The 23,996-nt window shown below is 45.5% G+C and overlaps 1 protein-coding gene across 1 annotated transcript in view; it reads right to left on the bottom strand.

Annotated features, from left to right (window-relative positions):
- dnah9l (dynein, axonemal, heavy polypeptide 9 like) overlaps window positions 1-23,996 on the bottom strand; it is a 361,205-nt gene that overhangs the window by 311,116 nt on the left and 26,093 nt on the right. The window contains exons 9-12 of the mRNA XM_078552084.1: window positions 16,529-16,681; window positions 15,150-15,383; window positions 10,924-11,055; window positions 714-874 (exon numbers count right to left, since the gene is read on the bottom strand). Coding sequence (XP_078408210.1) covers window positions 714-874; window positions 10,924-11,055; window positions 15,150-15,383; window positions 16,529-16,681 — 680 coding nt within the window. The remainder of the gene's footprint in view (window positions 1-713; window positions 875-10,923; window positions 11,056-15,149; window positions 15,384-16,528; window positions 16,682-23,996) is intronic.

The following is a 23,996-nucleotide window of genomic DNA, read 5'->3' as shown; positions in this document are numbered from 1 at the left end:
GAAGAATGAAATACAAAAAAATTACTGTCGCACAAAAAAATTATTTTTATATACCAAAGTGTCACAAAGGACTATGGAAATCTACTTTCTTTACAATAATATTGTGTGTAACATCCTGTCCTGAAGATTAATATGGATCAGAATTTAATGACCTTATTATGATCTTGTTTTTTTCAAATGTTGCTCAATCACACATGGCCATTGTGGTGGGTTAATAATTTCCAAGAAAGTGTCTGATAAAAATAATACCACAAGTTGCATACAGTTGAAAGAAAAAATAGCACAACATGTATTCAATATCATATTCCAATCAATACGAGAAAAAGATTTACTTCTTAAGGAGGCTGCCAAATTATTTTTAAATATACACCTGGACTATTCTATGTGCAAACAGATATCACTTCTCATGACCAATACATAACTCAGTATGCTGGCTTGATACAGGATGGCTGGGGAAGTCAACACTCAAAATGATATGGCAGCTGACAAAGTGAGGAGAAATATACGAAAGGATTTTAAAAAAATTTTTGAAAATAGCAAATTGTACAAGTGACTTATCACTAAACAGTAGAATATAGTCCTGGCTTCACAGACATTAAAATATCAAATTACTACAAGTTTTCAGCTTAATGTGCTTTGACACAAGAATCTATGAATGCTAAATTTCTTCAAACAACTAGTGAAACAAGTAAGTAGATCAATCCAGGGCTCACCTGTCAGTCAAAGGAGTAATTACCAACCGAGGTGTATTACCAAGGTACTCATATGAATACTGAAACTGAGCATCACAGATATTAACAAAGCAGTGTTGTTGAGTATCATCCCATCTGTGTCGCAGTTGCGATAGCCAGGCGAATGCCTGACTATTAGTGACCTAGCAAAAAATTAATATTGAAAAATTATGCATACTATATCTGAACGGTGTATGCCTCCCAATTTCTTTAAAAAAATAACTAATCCCGTTTTATATTTTTCTTCATACTTTATCAGATACTTTATGGTTTTGAATAAAAGTAATTGCAAATGTAAAAGCAAATACACCTGATTTAAAACGTCTATCTTTTGAAAAGGCATCGTCTTTCATTTGAGAAATGAACAACAGCATGCCACATTCATCATAAGCTAATGGGCAACTGTTGCACTGATCTTTTCACACTAACACTTGTTCTTCCACTAATCTTTTTACATTTACTGTTCTGAAGATGTTAACTTTTGTAGTCACATAGCTCCACAAATACCTTCAAGTACTTTGGTTACTTTGCGCATGCGGCTATTCATTATATGTGACCCTGGACAGTGAGTGTCAATAGACAGCTCTGAAGGCATCACAACTGCGCCCATCCAGTCCTCAAAAGATGCCATACTTAAAATCCTGGATAGCAATAAGAAGTGGGAACCATGCAGAGTTCTTTCATCCATCAGCACTGCCACTGTCACACCAATAGCACGAAGGTGTGCTGACCTAACAGTTCTACCCTGCTGATTGGGAACAGAATAGAAAATATATGCAAAATAACAGCTCATATTTATTTAGAAGTTAAGGTCAAAGAAACATTCCAAGGCACTTGATAGAGGTATAAGGGGGGGAAACAATGAACACTGAACCAAAGAATGAGCTATTAGGAGAAGTAATGATGAAAGAGATGGGTTTTAAAAGAGGATCTTAAAGGAGAAGTGAAAGATACAGAGGCAAAGGGACAAATGGAATTCCATAGTATGGAGGCAAGCTGACTAAAGGCACAGCTGCTAATGCTGGGTTGAAGCCAGGGGGATGTATAAAAGTCCAGAGTGAGAGGATCATGGTGTCTGAGGGAGATTTTTGTAGCTGCAGAATGTTATTGCAACAGGGAGACATGAAGTCAGGAAGAGATTTAAACACTGAGGAGAATTTTAATTTTCAGGCATTTGGAGACTCACAGTTAATAAGGCAGTGAGGACAGGGCTGATGGTGAGTGGGACTTGATGCAGGAAAGGATATGGGCAGCAAAGTTCTGGTGAGCTAAAGTCTACAGATTGGCAGGAGGATATGATGCTGGCCATTGGAATAGTCAAGTCTGGAAATGACAACAGCATGACCAAATATTTCGGTGGCAGATGGGTTGAGGCATGGGCAGAATTAGAGGATGTCACAAAGATGGGAATTAATGGTCTTTTTGACTGAGGGGATGTTGAGTTGGAAGCTCATATCAGGGTCAAATGGGACACTAAAATTACAAACAAATCTTCTGGTTGAGCCAGAGAGTATCCAGGGAGGGGAAAAGAATCAGTAGCAAGGGTATAGAATTTGTAAAGGGGGCTGAATGAAATGGATTAGACGAATGGGATGAGACACTTCAGTTATGTGGAAAGATTGGAGAAGTTGGGACTGTTTTCCTTGGAGAGGAGAAGGCTGGGAGGAGACTTGATAGAAGTTTTCAAAATAATGAGGGGCCTCGACAAATTAGATAAGGAGGTTCCTGCTTGTAAACGGATCGAGAACCAGAGGGCACAGTTTTAAAGTGTTTTACAAAAGAAGCAAATGCGAGATGAGAAAAAACTTTTTCACACAGCGAGTAGTTAGGGTTTGGAATGCACTGCCTGGAAGTGTGGTGGAGGCAGGTTCAATTGAGGCATTCAAGAGGGCATTGGATGATTATTTAAATAGAAATAATGTGCAGGGTTACGGGGAAAAGCCAGGAGATTGGCACGAATCTAAATTGCTCAGAGAGCCAGTGCAGACATGATGGGCCAAATGGCCTCCTTCTACACAGTAACAATTCTGTGACTCTGTGTAGATGGTGGCTTTGCTCCTTCCAATATTTAGCTGAAGGAAATTACAGCTGATTCAAGACTGGGTTTCAGAGAAACAGACAGGTCCCAGAAGCAAGATATCATGTGGATGAGAAAGCAGACAGAAAAATCAGAGAGAAGTACAGATTTTGGGTCTGTTTAACCTTGAACAAATGTTACTATCCTGGGATCACCCTCTCCAATTTTGTTTTTCCTGTGCTATCAAGCCAACTATGTAGATTGCAGTCTGGTTGATGGTTGATTGGTACACTGTGCTCTCAAATGCATCAACTGGCTGCAACACTTTGGCTGATTTTACTAGCTATGGGCATGGGAAGAATTAAATTGTATAGTTTAAAATGGAAAGTTAAAATCAAGTTTATTTTTAAACCTTTGAATAAGGGGATGGCCTAGCATTTTTTTTCTAGCAGTCTCAAAAATACATACCTAGTACAGAAAAACTTCTGGAAGAACGAACATTTTAAAATTGAAGAAATAATTTGCATTCATAAAGTTCCTTTCATGATTTCAGGATGTCCCTGAGTATTTCATAACCAAAGTGTAGTTACTGTTGCGATGCAGGAAAATGTGGTAGTCAATATGATCATGGTAATAGCAATGTAATAATCTGTTTTTCAGTGATGGTGGCAGAGAAAGATAAATGTTGATCAGAACGCCAAGAGAACTTCCCTGCTCCTCGTCATATAGTTTTACATCTACCTGAGGGACTCTGTTTACCAGCTCAATTGTGCAGCACTCCTTCAGTACTGGTATGGGATGTCAGCTTAGATTATGTGCTCAACGCTCTGGAGTCGTGTTTGAACACACAACCTTTGGACTCGGGCAAAAATTGTCACACTAAGCCAAGGCTGACATGGAAAAATATCATTGTACAAGAGCCCCTTTGTCACCTTGGGAAACAGAGTTTAAATTTACCTATTCAGTGGCATCCATTATTTGACCATAAAACTATTGGTAAAGTTACATTACTTGGTTATTTTACAGCAGCCGGAATTTTCCATCCTCTGTTGGTGTCAGGCGTCATGGGGGAGACAATATGGCGAAAAGGCCAAAAATCAGTTTTACACCACCGTGAAACCAGTTTGCAATTGTCCACTCCACCTGTCAATGGCAGGCCACACTTCCCACCGCCGGACATCAGGAACATCATTTTAATACATTTGCATTTAATTATAAGCCCTGCTCACTGGAATCATCCCCCCATATCAAATTAACCCCCCACATTGGGGTAATTTCGGAACGGCATGCTTTACAACTGCCTTTAAAAGGTGTTCACCTGGTGACCTGAACTTCAAGATAGACCTGGAGGTGAGTGCACACAACCTTGTGCAGTGCTTACAAGCATTGCCTGTAGAACATCAAGGATGAGGCGCTGCGCATTCACGGGAGGCACAGGCAAGTCACTTTTTCCCCAGCTGGCCTTCAGTGCGGTGCCAGGGCAAGGGCTCCAGTGCGGGTCAGACCAGGGGAGTGAGGCAGGTGTGGGAGCGAGACAGCACAGACAGACTGAAGGAAAGACTCGAGCACATGCCGGGACTGGGGAGAGGGGGATGAGGGAAGCAGCCGCGCACTTGGAAAAGCTTGTCAAAAGTGAGCGTTCTTCCGCAGCTGAGGTCATTCAGCTGCAACGCCATTGACAGGCTTGGAGTCGGGCCTCTGAAGATTTCCTGCAACTCAAGCAACGCAAAAGCATGGAAGTGCCACCAAATGCTCCAGAACTTTCCATCCCTCGGGCGCAGACTGCAAATTATTGTGCGTTTTAGGGGGCAGCAGAGCAATTGGCCGACTGTGTGGCTGACGGCAGTGCACATACCCTCAGTGCTTATGCTCCTGTCATGGAGACTCAGTGGAGGCCCTAATAATCGCTAGATTCCAGGGGGATGATGACAACATGCAGTCTTCACATTGCGTCTGGGAGTGTCTGACTCCTGTCTGGCTGAGGGCAGCTCGCTTGCACTCTCTGATCAGGGTCATATCATGGAGACACAGCCATGAAACTTGAAATGCACCTGGTCCCTTGTCAGCCTTCAGCACCTGACCCCTTCAGGACCACACCATCACCGGTCACAGATGCTGAAGAGATGGGGGCCAGTCCCACCTCAAAAGTGCTGAGAGCACAGAGAGAATGATGGAACTCTGTGATGCCTGCCCACGACATTCTGGCAGCAATGACAAGCACCATCGAGGTGCAGTCATCACTGATATGTCCAGGGAGTGTGAAGCTGGGTCATCACTTTGCTCTGAAGATTATACACTGCACAGGGAAGAGGCCCTGGACTGAGACACCTGCCTTTATCTTGTGCAGAAACCAAGGTTTCACATCCAAGTGACACAAACACTGCTCATCAGAACAAGGAGCCATAGGCAAGGAGACATTCTTAGGAGTTTATTTACAATAGTGAACATTATGTACAAGTGATTAACGCCCATGCCCAGGCTGTGCAACTAGGTGTCAGCTGTGGCTCAGTTCATAGCACCCTCGCCTTTGAATCAGAAGGTTGTGGGTTCATGTCCCACTCCCGGAAACCAAGAACTGTGAATGTACTCGAAAGAGTTACAATCTGAGACTGTTGATAACTCGAAAGAGTTACATCTTCTCACCCTGTGCGGAGAGGGGCCCGGAGAGAGGAGGACCTCCTCGTGAACCTGCTCCTGGGCTTGGCCAAGTTAGCCATTAACAGATCCAGGCAGCGGGCAATCGAGGGGGTCATCCGACCCAACTGTCTGCCCCTCTTCCACGGCTACATTCACAGCCGGGTGTCCCTGGAGAGGGAGCACGCAGTGTCTGCTGGCACTGTCAAGGCCTTCCAAGCCCGGTGGCACCGCGGGGACTGAGGTGCTTTATCAACCTGTTAATCACATTTTGGTTTGATGTTTGTAAGCTTTCTTTAAACTTTGTCTTTGGTTTTACAGCTATCCTAATTTAGGGGCTGTGTTTACTTTATCCTTCATTTTGTTAATTTAGTTTAATTGTTTGACTCCAAAAGAGTTACACCTTCTCACCCTGTGTGGAGAGGAGCCGGGAGAGAGGAGGACCTCCTCGTGAACCTGCTCTTCGGCTTGGCCAAGTTAGCCATTTACAGATCCAGGCAGCGGGCGACTGAGGGGGTCGTCCGACCTGACTGTTTGCACCTCTTCCGCGGCTACATTCATGGCCGGGTGTCCCTGGAGAGGGAGCAGGCGGTGTCTGCCGGCATCATCGAGGCCTTCTGTGCCTGACGGGCACCGGGAGGGCTGGGGTATTTTATTGACCCCTTTAATCACATTTTGGTTTGATGTTGTAAGTTTCCTTTCAATTTTGTCTTTGGGTTTGCAGTGACCCTAACTTAAGGACTGTGTTTATTTTCTCCCTCATTTTGTTGATTTAGTTTATTTGGTTGACTCTGAAAGAGTTACATCTTCTCACCCTGTGCAGAGGGGGAGCCGGGAGAGAGGAGGACCTCCTCGTGAACCTGCTCCTGGGCCTGACCAAGTTAGCCATTAACACAGTGTCCACCAGCACCGTCAAGGCCTTCCGTGCCCAGTGGGCACCGCGGGGACTGGGGTGTTTTATCGACCTGTTTAATCACATTTTAATTTAAGGCTGCTAAGATTCCTTTGCATTTTGTCTTTTGTTTTTGCAGTTTCCCTTTAAGGGGCCGCCTTCTAATTTGTCCCTGATTTTGTTAATTTAGTTTATTTGTTTTGACTCGAAAGAGTTACATCTTCTTTATCTTCCTAGCCCTGCCACTACGTCTTCGTGCTCCCCCGACATTCACAGCGGCGGTGGAGGCAGCCTGCTGACTGCTACGCCCTGTCTATGGTGACCTTGACGGGCATCCTCTGGAGGGCTGAGACCTGGAGGGCCCAGGCCTGCTTTTGGGCTCCTGCTGTGTGGCAGTGGCACCCTCCTCGGCCTGTGGAGCTGGGGTCACGAGAAGAGGGAATACAGATGAGCCGGGCACATCCAGAATCACCTGGGTGGATGGCCCCGGGGTGTATACCTGCTGATCCTCCTCCCTATGGGTGCCTGAGGGGACCCTGACTGACTTCTTGGGGAGAAGGGGAAGCTGGAGTGAGAGCGAGCTGCCCCACACCCCTCTCATGTTGACACTGTTGGGGGCCAACTATGGAATCAGAGATGGAGTTCAGCCTGTGCAGCAGCGCAGGAGTGACGTCCTGGGCCAAGGTCTCCAAGGCAGCCACCATCCTACCAGCATTGAACTTGGAACATTGGCATGCCAGCACTATCACCTCAGACTGAAGGAGGACGGACTCCCCCATCGTGCCTTGCAATTTATGTGCAGTGGACATCCCTTCCTGATGTTCCCGAGCTTGGTTTTTGCAGATCCAGAAACTGAGGTATGGCCGAGTCCAGAGGCTCCTCATCTGAGTTGGACTCAGCAAATTTCTGGTCTCCAGTAGTCCTCCAAGTGCCAGAAATCTGGGAAGTCCCTGCGCCACCTGCTATGGATCAGACAGTGCGATGTGCTCACCAGATTGTGACCCTGAGGCTATTCTGGAACCAGGTCCCATTGAAGTGTGTGCCTCTGCGCTGGTGGAGGGTGTGGGTGAGCGCTGTGATGGGTCTTCAGGGAGGGTTTCAGCGGTTTCCTCTCCTGAGCTTCCCCCGGGGCTTGATTGGAGGCCCTGGGTCGTGAACTCTCTTGGTTGTTTCCCGGATGTACCTGCGAAAGCAAGGAGAGATAATTAGTGCATGGCAGTGGCCTGTGAAACAGGACACATCACTCACAGCATGGTTGTCTGATGGATGTTGCACTGCTGGATCTTCACTTGGCAGAGAACTGCAGACCTCACCGTCAGCACAGGAACAGCCCCGATCATCATCGATGACTGTTTTCAAAGGCTGTGAAGATCCAGGCATTCCTCCACCGTCTGCAATCTCTCTATTTTGTTGTGTGCCAGCTTGTCCTGCATGAATAGAGATGGAAAGAGTGTAAGCAGGACGCCTGCCAGGCCAGATGAGGATGCCTGGCATGTGTGGGTGCTGAATGGTGCCATGTTTGGGATGAGGACACGATCCACAGAGCAGATGAAGATGTGTGTGAGAGAGTGAATGGTGATGTCCCTTTGAACTGGCAGTGAGTGAGATCCCTGTGGATGTGTGATGGGTTTATGAGTGTGTGAGTTGAGAGTGATGAGAAGAGTGACTTACCCTGGAGGAATGGAGATCATTCATCCTCTTTTGGCACTGGGTGGCTGTCCTCTTTTGCAGGGCGTTTGTACTGACCACCGCTGCCACCACCTCCCATGCTGGATGGTGACTTTGCTCACTGGTCTTCACCCAGAGTTGGGTAGAGGACTTCATGCCAGGCCTCCACTGTGCCAGTAGGCACTCGAGGGAGGTGTCGCTAAATTTGGGGGCAGCACATTTCCTCCCTTTGGCAGCCATGGCTTTCCAGCAGCTTCCGATGGCTTAGAGAGTGCTAGCTCTGTGCAGGGGCACCATTTAGATTCGGTGCCAGATTATTGAAGGCTTGCGGTGACGGCGGAGGGGGGGGGTGGGAATGAATCATGAATCAAAGGCCACCCCGACAGTGATCCGGTGTATTTCCCGTTAGTGCATTATTAATGAGGCAGAACATACCAGGAATTGGGCGATACGGCGCAAAAGCCTGCCACTATGGCCAGCGGGTAAAATGTCCTTTTAAACCACCTACTACTGCCCAGTGTCTATGAAATTGTAGTAAAAAATACAGCAAAGTATACAGTGGTAACAGTTCAGAGGCAACAGAGTGCATACACAATTCATGACAGCCCTCAAGGAGAGTAAGCAATTTTTCTTTTGTAACTTCATCATTTTAATTTTTTGCATTTTCAAATCATTTTTTGTCCCTGCAAAATGCAATAGTGCTGAATACAATAGCATCTCTTTCATTTTCTGCACTGACACATGGGATGAAGTCAATTTAAGAATTTTGAAAAAAAATTGACTGTCACGTAATTCAAGACGAGCCATTTGGGAGGTTAAAGTTAATGACCTGAATTTTCATCCTCAAGGCAGATAGAGGATGCTGGGAAAATTCCCGCTCGATCCCCCCATCTTGGGAGAAAGTGCCTGCAAGGGTGGGATCTTCATTGCCGGGAGGCGGGTGCAGGCTGGAATCGAGACAGCTGACCAGAGAAAAAGTTCGGAGGCAGCCACAGTGGCTGCCAGAAGCAAAGTGGGCTGTTTGAAAGGCCTACCTTGGTGCACAATGACCCTCCAGCCCTCACCCCCCCCACACCACTTCACCCTCCAAACCCTCCCAATACACCATCCATGCCCCCCACTGACTTCAATAGTCCCCCATGCCTCGATGGCAAGCTCTGCCTTTCCACCTACTCCTATGCCCCTCATGCCCCCCATGGAAAGCTCTGCCCTTCTACCCACCCCCTTGGCCCCTCATGCCCCCTATGCCAAGCTATGGCACTTCATGTCCATTGACCCATTATACACTGTCTAGATCCGAGTGTCATAGTAGGATGTGTAAAAAAAAAATTCAAAATAGCAATTCACTCATAACTTTCTACTGTGTTGAAAAACAAGTATTTTCACTACAAGCTAATAAAAATGTGAGTCATCCAGACCCTTTAAAGTTTCATTAACAAGAACCACAAACCCTTGAAACCATTTAACGTTGTGTAAACAATCATTGTGAAATTGGCAGCAGAGATTAGAGAGCCTGAGCTGTGAATCACAATATTTTCTGTGGGGAGCAAATGTTTCAACAACTTACTGGTTGCCTGGGCTCCCTCATTATGTATGCTTGGCTAAGAGTCCAGACTCCTCCTTGGCATGGGGGCATGAAGGGCCATGGGGAGTGGGTGGACGGGCAGAGTTTGGCACAGGGGGCATGAGGAGGACCTGTTGAACTTACCTTCTAAAAGGTCCCCTCATGCAGACTCCTTTGAGGAGCCATGAACCATCATTCTTTAAAAAACCTGACCCAATTCCATGAAAATTGCAGAGGAGTGGGTGATGCCTACCTCTGTGATGAAGCTGGCCAGGTCGGGAGTGCTGAATGTAGACTTTTGACAGGAACCAGCCCACACCCTTTAAAGGCACCCCCGAAAACTAGACAGCCTGGGAATGGGGTTGGGAATCCCGGAAACGGGACTCGCCCGCCATATTTAATTGGGCCCTCCCCAAGTCATCCCAATTCAGTGAAAATCCAGATCAATATGTCACATCTTGACGTCTTAAAAATATCTTATAAAATTAAGTTGACAGGGTATAGAAATATGGGGCACAAAACAGCAATTTTATTTGCTTTTCATCCCCCCTGGCCACATCGCTGAAGCTTCTACATTTTTTCTGAAAAGTCATTATTTTCTGCAGTGACCACTTGCAGGTAAAATGTATTCTCAAAATAACACAACAGTCTCAAATGATTTCAGGATTCTGTCCTTCACATTGGTATAATATGCACTCTGCCTGACTTCAACAGTGAATGGGTCTGGCTTTTGAAAGCAATCGCATTGACCTGACAAAAATACATCATGAAACTAGATATATGGTAGAAATAATGTAAAATTAAAAGAAACAGAAAAATGTTTTTTTTTACAGCTCCATCTAATTCATATACATTCGGCACCGAACATCTTAATCTATCATCTGTTATTCTGTTGCTCCGTACATGACAGAATTATTAATGGATTGAATGCAATTAAAATGGGCTTCATGTATTCAACAACAGAACAGATTTTCTTCAAGATCATTTTAAAACACTTTAGCATAAATGCAGTGGTTAGAGAGATTGAAGATTCAATGTATTTTTTTTAAATTTCGAGAGCATGCAACATCTAAATGAGTACTGAGTGGTGATGTGCAGTGTTGGAACCAGTTGTGTGGCACTTGTGTAAGCTCTGACTGCAAAGATAAAAATAAAAAAGGGCATGTATTAAAACTGCATTCGCTCTGAAAACAATGTAGTCAAAATTATGAGGAATTTACACTAAATACCACAAAGTCAATCTTGTTACTTTAGCTAGTAAATGTAATTATGTAGCATATCAATGGATAAGACCCAACTGACTGAATCAAAACATTGTCATTTCTTTCCAGAAGCAACTGAGCAGCCCCTTTACAAGGAAATTATGTTTATTTTATGCCTTTAAGAATGCATTAGGGTAATTGCTACAACAAATTACCTTCTGTGCTATGAGCTTTGCTACAACATCTCTGGCATGTACATCAATTGTACAGATTGTCATAATCTTCTGACGATCACCATGGGTGAGCTCCCCTAGTAGCATGTTTATAAGAGCATTTAGCTGAGCAATCTGCAATAAAAATAATTATATCTGACTACTCAAAAAGATAGGGTACAGTACACTACATGTCATACATTGATTACTTATTCCAGAAAGTGCTATACTTGCAAGGCATCACCCGTTTATGTATTAGCCAAAATATAGGCTGGGATTTTCCATTCCAGGCCTAAGTCCAGTGTTGGGGACAGGAACTGGGAGTGTTTCCCACCATGGAGCCTGATGGGGATTGGCGCCGAATTGCTCCATATTGGGCACATTTATTATGCAGTCAGGGATTTCCTGATGTGTTGCGCAGCGGGGCAGGCTGCATGATGCGCACCGCCATCATATCTGGGTGCCATATTTAAAAGGCTTCTTTGTCGTGTTACCGTGGAAGGAGGAGATGGCCTGGCAATCCCAGAGAGTTCTGGCCCCCAGGTTCAGCGACGCTCCCCTCGATGTGCTGCTCAATGCAGTGGAGGCCAGGAGGGGCACCCTGTGCCATGAGGATGGAAGGAGGAGGCTGAGCCATGTGATGAACCCTGCAAAGGAGGAAGCTGCCAGGGTGGTGAGTGACCACAGCCTCCACCGGAGGACTGTCCTCATCCATGCTGCCAAGGTAAGTGAACATTCAACTGCTCTCATTCACCTCACTGAACGGTAGTGGAGACATAAACCTCAATGGCATGGACACCATCTGTGTGGCCCCCATGCATAAAAGAGCTATTCAACATGATAAGGTGACGCCTCATTGCTCCCCTACTGCAGTCCATCTAGTCTGCAGGTGGAGAGGCCACTATGGGTCCCTGACCCTTCCACACAGTGAGCTCAGATGCTGATTGGGATGGGGTGGTGGGGGAGGGTGGGGATGGTAGGTGTTGAGGGCACCAGCAATGACATGCCCCTGTGAGCCTTATCCTTCTATCTACATGGGCTCATTGCTTTAGAGGGTGCTGGCCCAGAACCGTTGTGGACAATCTGCAGTGCATCAGTCACATGGCTCACAATCCAGTGGGTTATTTGTGAGAGTGGAACCATGAGAAAGATACCTGAAAACCAATTTCCCTCAATCCCACCTTCCCTCTTTATGCAGGAAAAGTTACAGCACAACAGGAGGGAGAGAGAGAAGATGGGTGGGGACACACCTAAATTGAGGAACCTTACAGGGCCTGAGGAACGGGCAGCCGAGCTGGCAGGGGTGGAACCAGGCCGGGCCTGCGCGGATAGCGAGATCGATGGGCAGCCTCCATCCAATAAGGATCCATGCACAATGTAGGCAATAGAAACCATATTGGAGGCCGTCACTCACCCTCTACTCTCTCACTTATGTACCAGCAGGAAGGGGGAAGGCCAGAAGAAGCAACCTTGTCCAGCAGTACCTCCAGCCAACAGATAACTGAGGACATTGTGGAGAGGGAAGAAAGTGCATCTGTAGAGCCATCACAGCAATCACTTGCACCCCCCACCAGCCCAGAGGCACACACCTTGGTGGGTGCTAGATCTGGTGGTCACGGCATGGACACCAGCCTGCAGCAAGAGGATGAAAGGTCAACCAAGCTCACAAGTACTCGGAGGAATGCTAGGGAAGAGGCATCTGCAACATCTGAGTCAGATGATGAGCCTCTGAGGTTGGCCCTGCCCATGATGCTGGATATGCTGTGAGAGGCGGGGGAACATCAGGCAGAGGTGTCGGAGGCCCTCACAGAGTGGCACATGAGGTGGAGGAGTCCGTCCGCCTGCTCTCTAATGAAATGATTCCGACATATGGACGAAACCCCTTGCGTGTGACCCCTTCAGCTTCATCCTCTGTGACCACAGAGGGAGCAGGTGTCCCATAGCAGGACAGCCAGAGTAAGCCATGGCCCCCCCAGGCCTGGGGTCTCCAGAGGACACCCGCCAAGGTCACACAAGACAACAGGGCAAGCTGGTCAGCAGGCTGCCTCCACCCCTGCTGCGAATGTGGGGAGAGCACCTAGAAGAAGTGGTAGGGAATGAGAGATTAAGAAGTTATGATTCCACATGTGGCTGCATGATCACTATAACTGTTAAGTGTTCTTACACTTATGTAAATAGATTACACTTGAACTTTGATGAGATATGATGTGGTTTAACTGTGATTCGTAGTCATTAAGCCCGTGTGTGTCCCACCCAGCCCACCCCCCGCCATTTTCAAAGGGACACCCCGGGCTGGGTCTATGATCCGTCGAATGAAGCATGTGCAGGGAGGCAAGGATCTTTACAAGGAAACTTGTCAGCCATGTGGAAGAAGAATCCCACACATACTGAGCCTTTACCCTTCATGCATTCATCTGTTGAAATGACTTCGCATTGTCACTGCCCAACAGTACCTCATGCAGCCAACCACCTGCAGTGCATCCAGGAGGCTCCGACTGCACAAAGATCCACATCCGGGAGGCTCCGACTGCACAAAGATCCACATCCGGGAGTCACTGGCAGCACAAAGATCCACATCCGGGAAGCTCCGACTGCACAAAGATCCACATCCGGGAGGCTCCTGTAGCACAAAGATCCACATCCGGGAGGCTCCTACAACACAAAGATCCACATCCGGGAGTCTCCGGCAGCACAAAGAGCCACATCCGGGAGTCTCCGGCAGCACAAAGATCCACATTCGGGAGGCTCCGGCAGCACAAAGATCCACATCCGGGAGGCTCCTACAGCACAAAGATCCACATCCAGGAGGCTCCTACAGCACAAAGATCCACATCCGGGAGGCTCCTACAGCACAAAGATCCACATCCAGGAGGCTCCTACAGCACAAAGATCCACATCCAGGAGGCTCCTACAGCACAAAGATCCACATCCGGGAGTCTCCTACAGCACAAAGATCCACATCCGGGAGTCTCCTACAGCACAAAGATCCACATCCGGGAGTCTCCTACAGCACAAAGATCCACATCCAGGAGGCTCCTACAGCACAAAGATCCACATCCGGGAGGCTCCTACAGCACAAAGATCCACATCCAGGAGGCTCCTACAGCACAAAGATCCACATCCAGGAGGCTCCGGCTGCACAAAGATCCACATCCAGGAGGCTCTGGCAGCACAAAGATCCACATCCGGGAGGTTCCACCCACCCACTGCTGCATGTGGTGCCCCAGGGCTCACTGTCACTAGAGGCCTCTATCTTCCATTCTCCAGAAGCTGGCAGCTGGCCCAGGCCTTTCTCCAGGTGAGCCTCCACATGTCCATGCCACGTTGGTCTAGACATGTTCCAGACCAGTGTGATATCCCGCTGGCGGCGCAGATAATTGGATGAGGGGGGGACAATTTGGTTGGGCTTCATCTGCATCCCATTCAATGGATGCAAAATGGCTTCACGCTGGCCTCTGACAGGAATGGCTACCCACCATGACAGGCAGGAGCGCACATTCTCGTCATCATTTCACACCAGCGGTAAAACAATTTTTCAGCTCCTGCCACATTGTGTCTCCCCAACCCCCCCGCCACCCCCCCCCGCCCCCCCCCCCCCCCCCCAGGACCACCCACCTGCCTGCCACTGTTTGGACTGGAATATCCCAGCCATAGAACATCTGAAGCAAGATTAATGGATAGTGAGGGACGCAAATTAGTTTAATCTTATAAACTCAGCCTTATACTTTGCACGTTAAGGAGATTATTGCCAGAACATCACAGAAGAATAAAAGATGAGTGAAATTGTTTTACAGCTTGTCATGCAATCTCAAAGACTTGCAATCTAAAAATAATGACTGCAAATGCTGATCGTTGGTCAGCTTGTAATAATGAGAAGAGGGAAGTAGAAGCCCACTGTGTAACAAAAAAAGGTAATCAGTAAAAATATCCAACATAACTGCCAGAGATTTCTTCAGATTCTCCCGATTAGCCGCCGTAGCTTTGGCGGATGATCGATGGAAACCCCAGCTGAACAGGCTCATCAGTAAGGTTACACCGGGCAGTTGGGAGAACCTCTGAGAAAATTCCCAGTGTTTTACTATAATTTCTCTAAGCTGTACAATGTACAGATAAAAGTAGAATTAAATCAGTATGGTCAGAAGTCTATTGCACTGTAATTTAAATGTTACAATTCAAGGTACTGGTCTTAACAGATTTAATCAGGAAATTTCTGTTCAAAGGCAACTAACTTGTTTTTTGTTGTAATCTTTTAAAGCAGTTTCAAAGCCTTCCTCAAGACGCTCAAAAGCAATTCCAACATCTGTGGTCCACCAAATGCGAGTGCCAGTCAAAGCCACTTGTGCCGGGTAGTCAAACAACCACTGATCTCTCGGTTTCTCTTCATATGCTGCTACTGCTTCCATGATTTCTTGCTGTACTGTAGTTTGCATTGTCACCTCCAGATCATGCAGCCAACACTCAGCCTCATAACGAAGCAAATTACATCTTTGTTAGGAACTTAACTTTTATCTTTTCTATACAAAGCCCTGATTAGACCATGTCTGAAGTGGCATGTTCTGGGCACCACACCTGAGAAAGGGTATTTTGGCCTTGTAAGTGCAGTGTTGATTTACCAGAATGAAACCTGCACTGAAAAGGTTTAATAAATTATGAGGTGAGATCGCACAATGGGGTTGTATTCTGTTGATTTTAGAACGTTAAAGAGGGATTTAATTGAAATTTACAAAATATTGTGCATAACTGATAAAGTAAGACAGAGGGAAACTATTTCCACTAGTCAGGGAATCTAGGACCAGGGGACACCGCCTCAAAGTTAAGAGCCTGGTCTTTCAGGGGAGAAGTGTGGAAACACACAAAGGGTGGTAGAAGTTTGGAAATCTCCCCTGCAAATAGCAGTTGATGTTGGGTCAATTGATAATTTTAAATCTGAGATTCATTGATTTCTGTTAAAGATATTAAGAAATTATGGGACCAAAGCAATTATGTGGAGCTTGGTCAAGGGTGAGCCATGATCTCAATGAACAGCAGTGTAACAGGCTTGAGGGACTAAATGACCTATTCCTTTACCAATGTTTCTATGTTTAGCATAACTTGCTGTCTTTTGCACTCTATGCCTCTAATTATAAAGCCCAGGAATCCTTATGCTTTATTAACTGCTTTGTTAATCTGCCCTGCTACCTGCAAAAGTCAGATTTTTACCCAATCTACAACACATCTTTCATTAACACATACTGAGAGCTAGTGCCAAAGTGAACAAATTTGATGGGTTGACTCTCAGAAGCAAAAGAAATCACTGTCAGATGGTAATTAATTTGATACATGATTAAAAGAAATTCTTCATATGACAAACATGACTTCCTTTGTAGAGGAAGTAGAATTAATACTTTGTTGTTTAATGATACGTTTACAAGAGATTGCATTTAATCAATTCATTGTTTTTCAGATTATATTATGACTTCTTCCATATACATTTTTTTCTTCAATATATGCAAAAACAAAAAATCCATTCAGGAGATTTTTCCAATAATATCTAATGTCAAACTAGATCACAACATACAGTTTTTCAGATATATTGGATTAGAATGCAAATAAACAAACAAAAACCTACCTGTCCTTCACAGTGGCAGGGTGTGGAAAGTTGTACATATTCTCCTTCTCTGCTGTACATTCCCACTGCTTCACATGTATCACCATCCTTGTCATTATTTTCAAATTTTAAATCAGCTAAATTATCAAATAGCTTAAGCAAATGCTTTGTCACCTGTTTAGAGAAATTGTAAACACATTTTCAAGGTAAAGTTAAAGTTTATTTTATTTTTTGCTCCACTATGAGCTTCTTAAACAACAACTTGCATTAATATAGCACCTTTAATAGAGTAAAACATCCCAAGCGTTATGATCCCTAGCTGAGGTTACCACTGGATATGCCTGATCCCAAGGTAGAAATTGATTGATGGATCCTAACTTTTATTTGTTTGTTTAGATACGTGGAGAGGGGCTACTGAACAGAGTCACCGGAGTCAGCTAATGAACTTTTAATGAAAGCATAAAACATTTATTAAACAAGAAAGATAAATTATATTACAATATTCCTTCACCGGCAGGACAGACCCAGCACAGTGGTATACAGTCGGGAGGGAGTTGCCCTGGGAGTCCTCAACATCGACTCTGGACCCCATAAAGTCTCATGGCATCAGGTCAAACATGGGCAAGGAAACCTCCCGCTGATTACCATGTACCACCCTCCCCTCAGCTGATGAATCAGTGCTTCTCCATGTTGAACACCACTTGGAGAAAACACTGAGGGTGGAAAAGGCTCAGAATGTTCAATGTCCATCATCAAGAGTGGCACCACTTCTGACCAAACTGGCTGAGTCCTAAAGGAGATAGCTGCTAGACTGGGACTGCAGCAGGTGGTGAGGGAACCAACAAGAGGGAAAAACATATTTGACCTCGTCCTCACAAACCTGCCTGCTGCAGATGCGTCTGTCCATGACAGTATTGGTAGACTCCTCACATCCTGAAGCAGTCCATGTCCAAATGCAGCAAGATCTGGACAACATCCAGACTTGGACTGACAAGTGGCAAGTAACATTCACACCACACATGTGCCAGACATCTCCAACAAGAGAGAATCTAACCATCGCCCCTTGACGTTCAATGGCGATGTCATTGTTGAATCCCCCACTATCAACAGCCTGGAGGTTACCATTGACCAGAAACTGAACTGGACTAGCCGTATAAATACTGTGGCTACAAGAGCAGGTCAGAGGCTAGGAATTCTGTGACAAGTAACTCGCCTCCTGACTCCCCAAAGCTTCTCCACCATTTACAAGGCACAAGTCAGGAGTGTGATGGAATACTCCCCACCTGCCTGGATGAGTGCAGCTCCCACAACACGCAAGAAGCTTGACACTGTCCAGGGCAAAGTAGCCCGCTTGATTGGCACCACGTCCATAAACATTCGCTCTCTCCATCGCCAACACACAGTAGCAGCAGTGTGTACCATCTACAAGATGCACTGCAGGAATTCACCCAGGCTCTTTAAACAGCACCTTCCCCACCCTACCACTACCATCTTGAAGGACAAGGGCAGCAGGCACATGGGAACACCACCACCTGGACGTCCTCCTCCAAGTCACTCACCATCTTGACTTGGAAATTATATCACTGTTCCTTCACTATCGTTGGGTCAAAAATCCTGGAACTCCCTTCCTAGCAGCACTGTGGGTGTACCAAACCACATGGACTGCAGCGGTTCAAGAAGGCAGCTCACCACCAGCTTCTCAAGGGCAACTAGGGATGGGCAATAAATGCTGGCCCAGCCAGCGATGCCTACATCCCAGGAATGAATAATAAAAAAAATGGAACCTGGCGAGTACAATCCCACACAGCTGGACAATGGCTGAGAGCCAATAGAGAAGGCTGGTGTGAACAGCTTGCTTCAAGGCTGCAGACAGGTGAAAGAGGACAAGAAGGGGTAGTTTGCCTCTGTCACAGTGACATAGGATGTCATTTGTGACTTTGATAAGAGCCATTTTAGTATTGTGGCAGGGGTAAAGCCAAATTGGATGGATTCAAATGTGGAGTTCTGCAAAAGATGGACACAAATTTGAGAGGTGACAACAACTTCAAGAACTTTGGAGAGGAAAGGGAGGTTCTTAGCCAAATCCAACTCCAGATCAAGGGGATGTGAAAGTAACATGCTTCCAATCTTGTGTCAGTTGTGTTCAAACTGGAAATAAACAATAGCAATCTGAGTGACTGACTTTTTAATTTCCTATTCCTTGAAGAAATCCCAAGCATCCAATTGACATTAACGGCGCTACTGAATCCTACAATCCATGCCCTACCACTCTGCAGTAAAGTTAAATGTCCAAAATGCTCAAAGTATCCCTGTAAGGGAATTTAAGCTGCACTATAGCTATACTCACTTGGATATAATCATTGTAAAACAAAATTTATACACCAGAAGAAGAAAAGTAAAAAGATAAGCAGAGATTTTAAAAAATCCCATACAGAAAGCCGAGAAGGCGCCCTTATCGGGGGGATGGTGACGTCGTGGTAATGTCATCGCACTAGTAATCCAGGGGCCCAGGCTAATGCTCTGGGGACAGGGGTTCAAATCCCACCACAGCAGCTGGTGGCATTTAAATTCAATTAACAAATCTGGAATTATAAAATAAGTGAGGCTCAGCAATAGTGACTGTGAAACTATCATTGACTGTGGTAAAAACCCATCTGCTTCACTAATGCCCTTTAGGGAAGGAAATCTGTTGTCTTTACCTGGTCTGGCCTACAAATGACTCTAAACCCACAGGAAGGTAGTTAACTGCTAAATTCCCTCTGACAGGAATTCACCAAAGACAAATAAATAAAGGGTAAAGAAGAGCTCTCCAATCGTCCACTCAGAGCAGCAAGATCCCAGATTTGATCTCCAGTCTATTTTGAGGAGCAAAATAAGCAGGTTTCCTGTTCCTGATCACAATACAGTGAGCTATGTTGAAAATAACTTACAGACATCAGATAAGAACAGGATCAGGACCAAGTGTATGGGCGGGAATTTAGCAGAGTCAGGAAGACTCCGCTGACCTTTAAAAATAGCAGGCGAGACCCGGATACAGAAGTTCCGCTCCCACTTTTGACAGATCCAATTTTTTCGGTTAGGGGAAAGGGAGCAGGGCATGGTTCACACAGGTGAGGAACTTCAACACAGTGTGGCAATTTGAACTCGATGCTGAGTTCAAATAAACCCCTTTTTGGCTGTTGCAAGGACCTTAACCCGCAGTGTGGCAGGCACAGATTGATGCAGTAGAGGTGAACACTCTCGAAGGGTGGATACGGTCTGTATAACTGTCATGATCTGAAGTTTTTCAAATCCCCTGCAGTTTAAACTTTAAAAAACAGATTGCAGCTGTCAGTGAGAGTCTGTGGACTGCTTTGATTGACAGGCATAGGTTAGAAAAAAAAAGTAGCATCTATTCGTTCAATTTCAGTAGAGCTCTTGTTAACATTTCCCCAAGGGCTAGCATTCGGCCATACTTCGCTGAGTTTCAAAAGCTACAATTATCTGAACAGGGGGTTCTGACTTCACAGTTTTATTGACAGTTTAAATAGTCTATTAAAGGATTAGCTGTCTTTGATGTGGTGTCTGAAAAGAAGTTTATTTGTTTTTATAAGAGATTAACCACTTGAGGAGATTTAAAAGCTTTGAATGGGTTTTATGATGGGAGGTTTTTCACTATCAAGTGTGCAGGAGTTGGATTTGATTGTTAGAAGTTTATTTCTTTTCCACATGGCTCCTGGGGTCTGCCTATGTTGAATACTGGATGCGTGGTTACGATGGAGGTGGCACAGAGTGTATAAGGAGTCATTGGGGTGGGTGGGAGGCATGAGTTGACTTTGGGTTGGTATAGAAGGGGTGAGGGCTGTAGGGCCTAACAACTTCTAAAACAACTGGGGCAAAGTCCTAGAGAACCAAGGAGGACCTTCCAACCAGCCTGGCTAAGCACTCACCCGCACTAGTGGCCACCTATGCTCTGCTTCCAGAGTGGGTGGGCTCAACTCCATCCTGCGCCCGCTGGGCTCCCCCCCACCCCCTGCACCCACCACTCCCGAACAAAAATTGTGCATTTCAAGTTACTTTCTCCAAGGCGGGTCCGGCGCGTCAGCAGCTCTAGGTATCTGCCAAAGTAGCCAAAATATGGCCCTATGACTCTCAAGTAATCAGATTGGTGACACTCACTGTTCACATATAAATTTTGGCCACTTGCATGAGATACTGCAGGGAAAACTGGTGCCCATGGAACTTACCCCAGCAATGAGTGAACACCTTGATGAGGGGATAATATTGGCTAAGAAAGTTAGAAGAGACAAAAGGTCAGTCAAACTCTTAATCACAGTTATTAAAAAAGACTCAATCTTCTTTTTCATTTACTGTGCATTTTCTAGTGATTCCATTCAATCAATATATTACAAAGTTTAGAAAATTTCACAGGTTGCAGTAAATATTCCATTATGTTTGGCGCTATCTGTCATTACCCTAAGTGAATATCATGGCCGGATTTTTATTGCAGCGTGAGGTTCGGCATGGGTCAGTAACCCACTTGTTCTGTCAGTGGGCTTTCTGCAGATGTTTAAGTCAGCCACAGCATTATCATTCTGCTTCTGGGTTTCCTGACCAATGACAGAGTATGGGCATGATGATGACCCACATCTATCAATAGAAGGTTCTCAATTTAAGGGACACTAGCAGGGTTCAGAATGGCTGCATCCAACATTACTGTTAAAGGCTGGAGGATGGAAAAGAATAGAAGGAAGACATGGAAAGTCTGCCCCCTCCCCTCCCCCATCACCTATGCTCTCTGACTCACCCCTGAAGATGATGTTGGTGAGGGTCAGAAGGGCCATGCTGTTCTCTGCAAATAGGAGGAAGAGGCAAACCATTCAGGCTAAGTGGGTGTGGTTAACTTTCGGAGGCAGTTAGCAGGAGAAATGTGGTCCTGAGTACATGGATATAGTGCCAGAAAAAGTTTAATAATCTTATTAGGTCAGGATAGCTGAGTGGCATACCACATTCAGGTGCCATGCAACACTCTCTGACTTCCTCAGCATTCTCCTGCACAGCACTCCTCAGAAAAACACACCTTGCAGCTCTACTCATTCCTTTCTCTCAGGGCACTCCAAATCTCCAACTGAATGGCCAGCAAGGACGCCGGCACTCATCTTAGTACCATCTTGCACCCATATCCCTCATTGCCACCCACCACAAATGTCATTCATTCATTTCCACACATTGCACTTCACACACTCATAACTCTCTGCTTTCTCTCATTGCAGAAAAGGCAGCACAACTCCAGGGAGAGGCAAAGAACCAGGGGTGGACCTGCAGCTATCGCCACCCTGACCGCAGTGGAAGAGGATGCCTTGGAGATTGGCAGGGTGGCACAGTCATTGGGCATAGGCAGTGGAGAAATGGGGGTGTCCACAGGCCTGCTGACAGAACTAAATCTTACGATGTCACTTGGCACATAGCATTCACTCATTCAGAATTGCTGTCACCACCAAATCAAATGTCAAGCAATGCATATCTTTGAATCTTTTCCACTTGTTAGTTCTAATCAATATCCACCATGCAGATGGAGTAGGAGTAGCAGGAGGAGGCCAATAAGTCCTCAGAGAATGAGGAGGCTACAAAGGGATTATAGATAGGTTAAGTGAGTGGGCAAAGATCTGGCAAATGGAGTATAATACAGGTATAGCAAGTAATTAGGAAAGCTAATGGGATGTTATCATTGATTGCGAGGAGAGTTGAATTCAAGAGTAGGGAGGTCATGCTTCAGTTATACAGAGCACTAGTGAGACAACATCTGGAGTATTGTGTACGGTTTTGGTCTCCTTACATCAGGAAGAATGTAAATGCATTGGAAACAGTTCAGAGAAGGTTTCTTGACTAATACCTGGAATGGACAGGTTGTCTTATGAGGAAAGGCCAGACAGGCTAGGCTTGTATCTGCTGAAGTTTAGAAAAGTAAGAGATGACTTGATTGAAACGTATAAGATCGTCAGGGGACTTGAAAGGGTGGATATGGAGTTGATGTTTCTTCTTGTGAGAGAATCTAGAACTTGGGGTCACTGTTTAAATATAAGGGGTTGCCCATTTAAGACAGAGATGAGGAGAATTTTTTCTCTCAGAGGGCTGTGAGTCTTTGGAACTCTCTTCCTCAAAAGTCAGTGGAAGCAGAGTCTGAATATTTTTAAGGCAGAGGTAGGTAGATTCTTCATAAGAAATGGGATGAAAGGTTATCGGGGGTAGGCAGGAATGTGGAATTGAGGTTACAATCAGATCAGCCATGCTCTTATTGAATGGCAGAGCAGGTTCGAGGGGCCAAGTGGCCTACTCCTGCTCCTAGTTCATATGTCCATATGTTCATAAGGCTAACACTCTGAGGATACTGACTCATGCACATCCTCCATCAGCACAGAAACAAAAATATTGGTGGATATGGCAATGGCAATAGCTAGGATGTTACATGATGAGATGGACATTACATCAGAACATAAGAAATAGGAGCAGCAGTAGACCATACAGCCCTCGGCCTGCTCTGCTATTCAATGCGTTCTTTGAGGAAGGATGTCACACCTTTGAGGATGTGACAAGCAAAGTGGACAATGGGGATCCTGTAGATGTAGTACATCTGGACTTCCAGAAGGCCTTTGATAAGGTGCCGCACAAAAGATTAATACACAAGATAAGATCACACGGAATTAGGGGTAATATATTAGCTTGGATAGAGGGTTGGCTAACCAACAGAAAGCAGAGAGTAAGGATAAATGGGTCTTTTTCTGGATGGCAAGCTGTAACTAGTGGGGTGCCACAGGGTTCGGTCCTTGGGCCCCAACTATTTACAATCTATATTAATGACTTGGATTCAGGGATAGAAGGTACTATAGCTAAATTTGCAGTTGACACCAAAATAGGTGGGAAAGTAAGTTGCAATGAAGAAATAAGAAATTTACAAATGGATATGGACAGGTTAGGTGAATGGGCCAAAATTTGGCAGATGGAGTTTAACATGGATAAGTGTGAGGTTATCCATTTTGGTCGGAAGAATAAAAAGGCGACTTATTATTTAAATGGAGAAAAACTTCAGAATGCTTCAGTGCAGAGGGATCTGGGTGTTCTCGTGCATGAATCACTGAAAGCTAGTATGCAGGTACAGCAGGTAATAAGAAAGGCAAATGGAATTTTGGCATTTATTGCTAAAGGAATAGAGTATAAAAATAGGGAAGTGTTGTTGCAACTCTACAAGGCATTGGTGGACCGCACCTGGAGTACTGTTCACAGTTTTGGTCCCTTTACTTGAGGAAGGATGTAGTTGCATTGGAGGCGGTTCAGAGGAGGTTCACTAGGTTGATTCCAGAGATGCGGGGTTTATCTTATGAGGACAGATTGAGCAGTTTAGGCCTATACTCGCTAGAGTTTATGAGGATGAGAGGAGATCTAATTGAGGTATATAAGATGCTAACGGGGATAGACAAAGTAGACGTGGAGCAGATGTTTCTCCTTGTGGGGC

The sequence above is a fragment of the Cetorhinus maximus genome, chromosome 11 (assembly GCF_964194155.1).
Source record: "Cetorhinus maximus chromosome 11, sCetMax3.hap1.1, whole genome shotgun sequence".
Lineage (NCBI taxonomy): Eukaryota > Metazoa > Chordata > Chondrichthyes > Lamniformes > Cetorhinidae > Cetorhinus > Cetorhinus maximus.
Note: the sequence above shows the minus strand (reverse complement) of the source record. Positions and strands in the feature narration are given on the sequence as shown.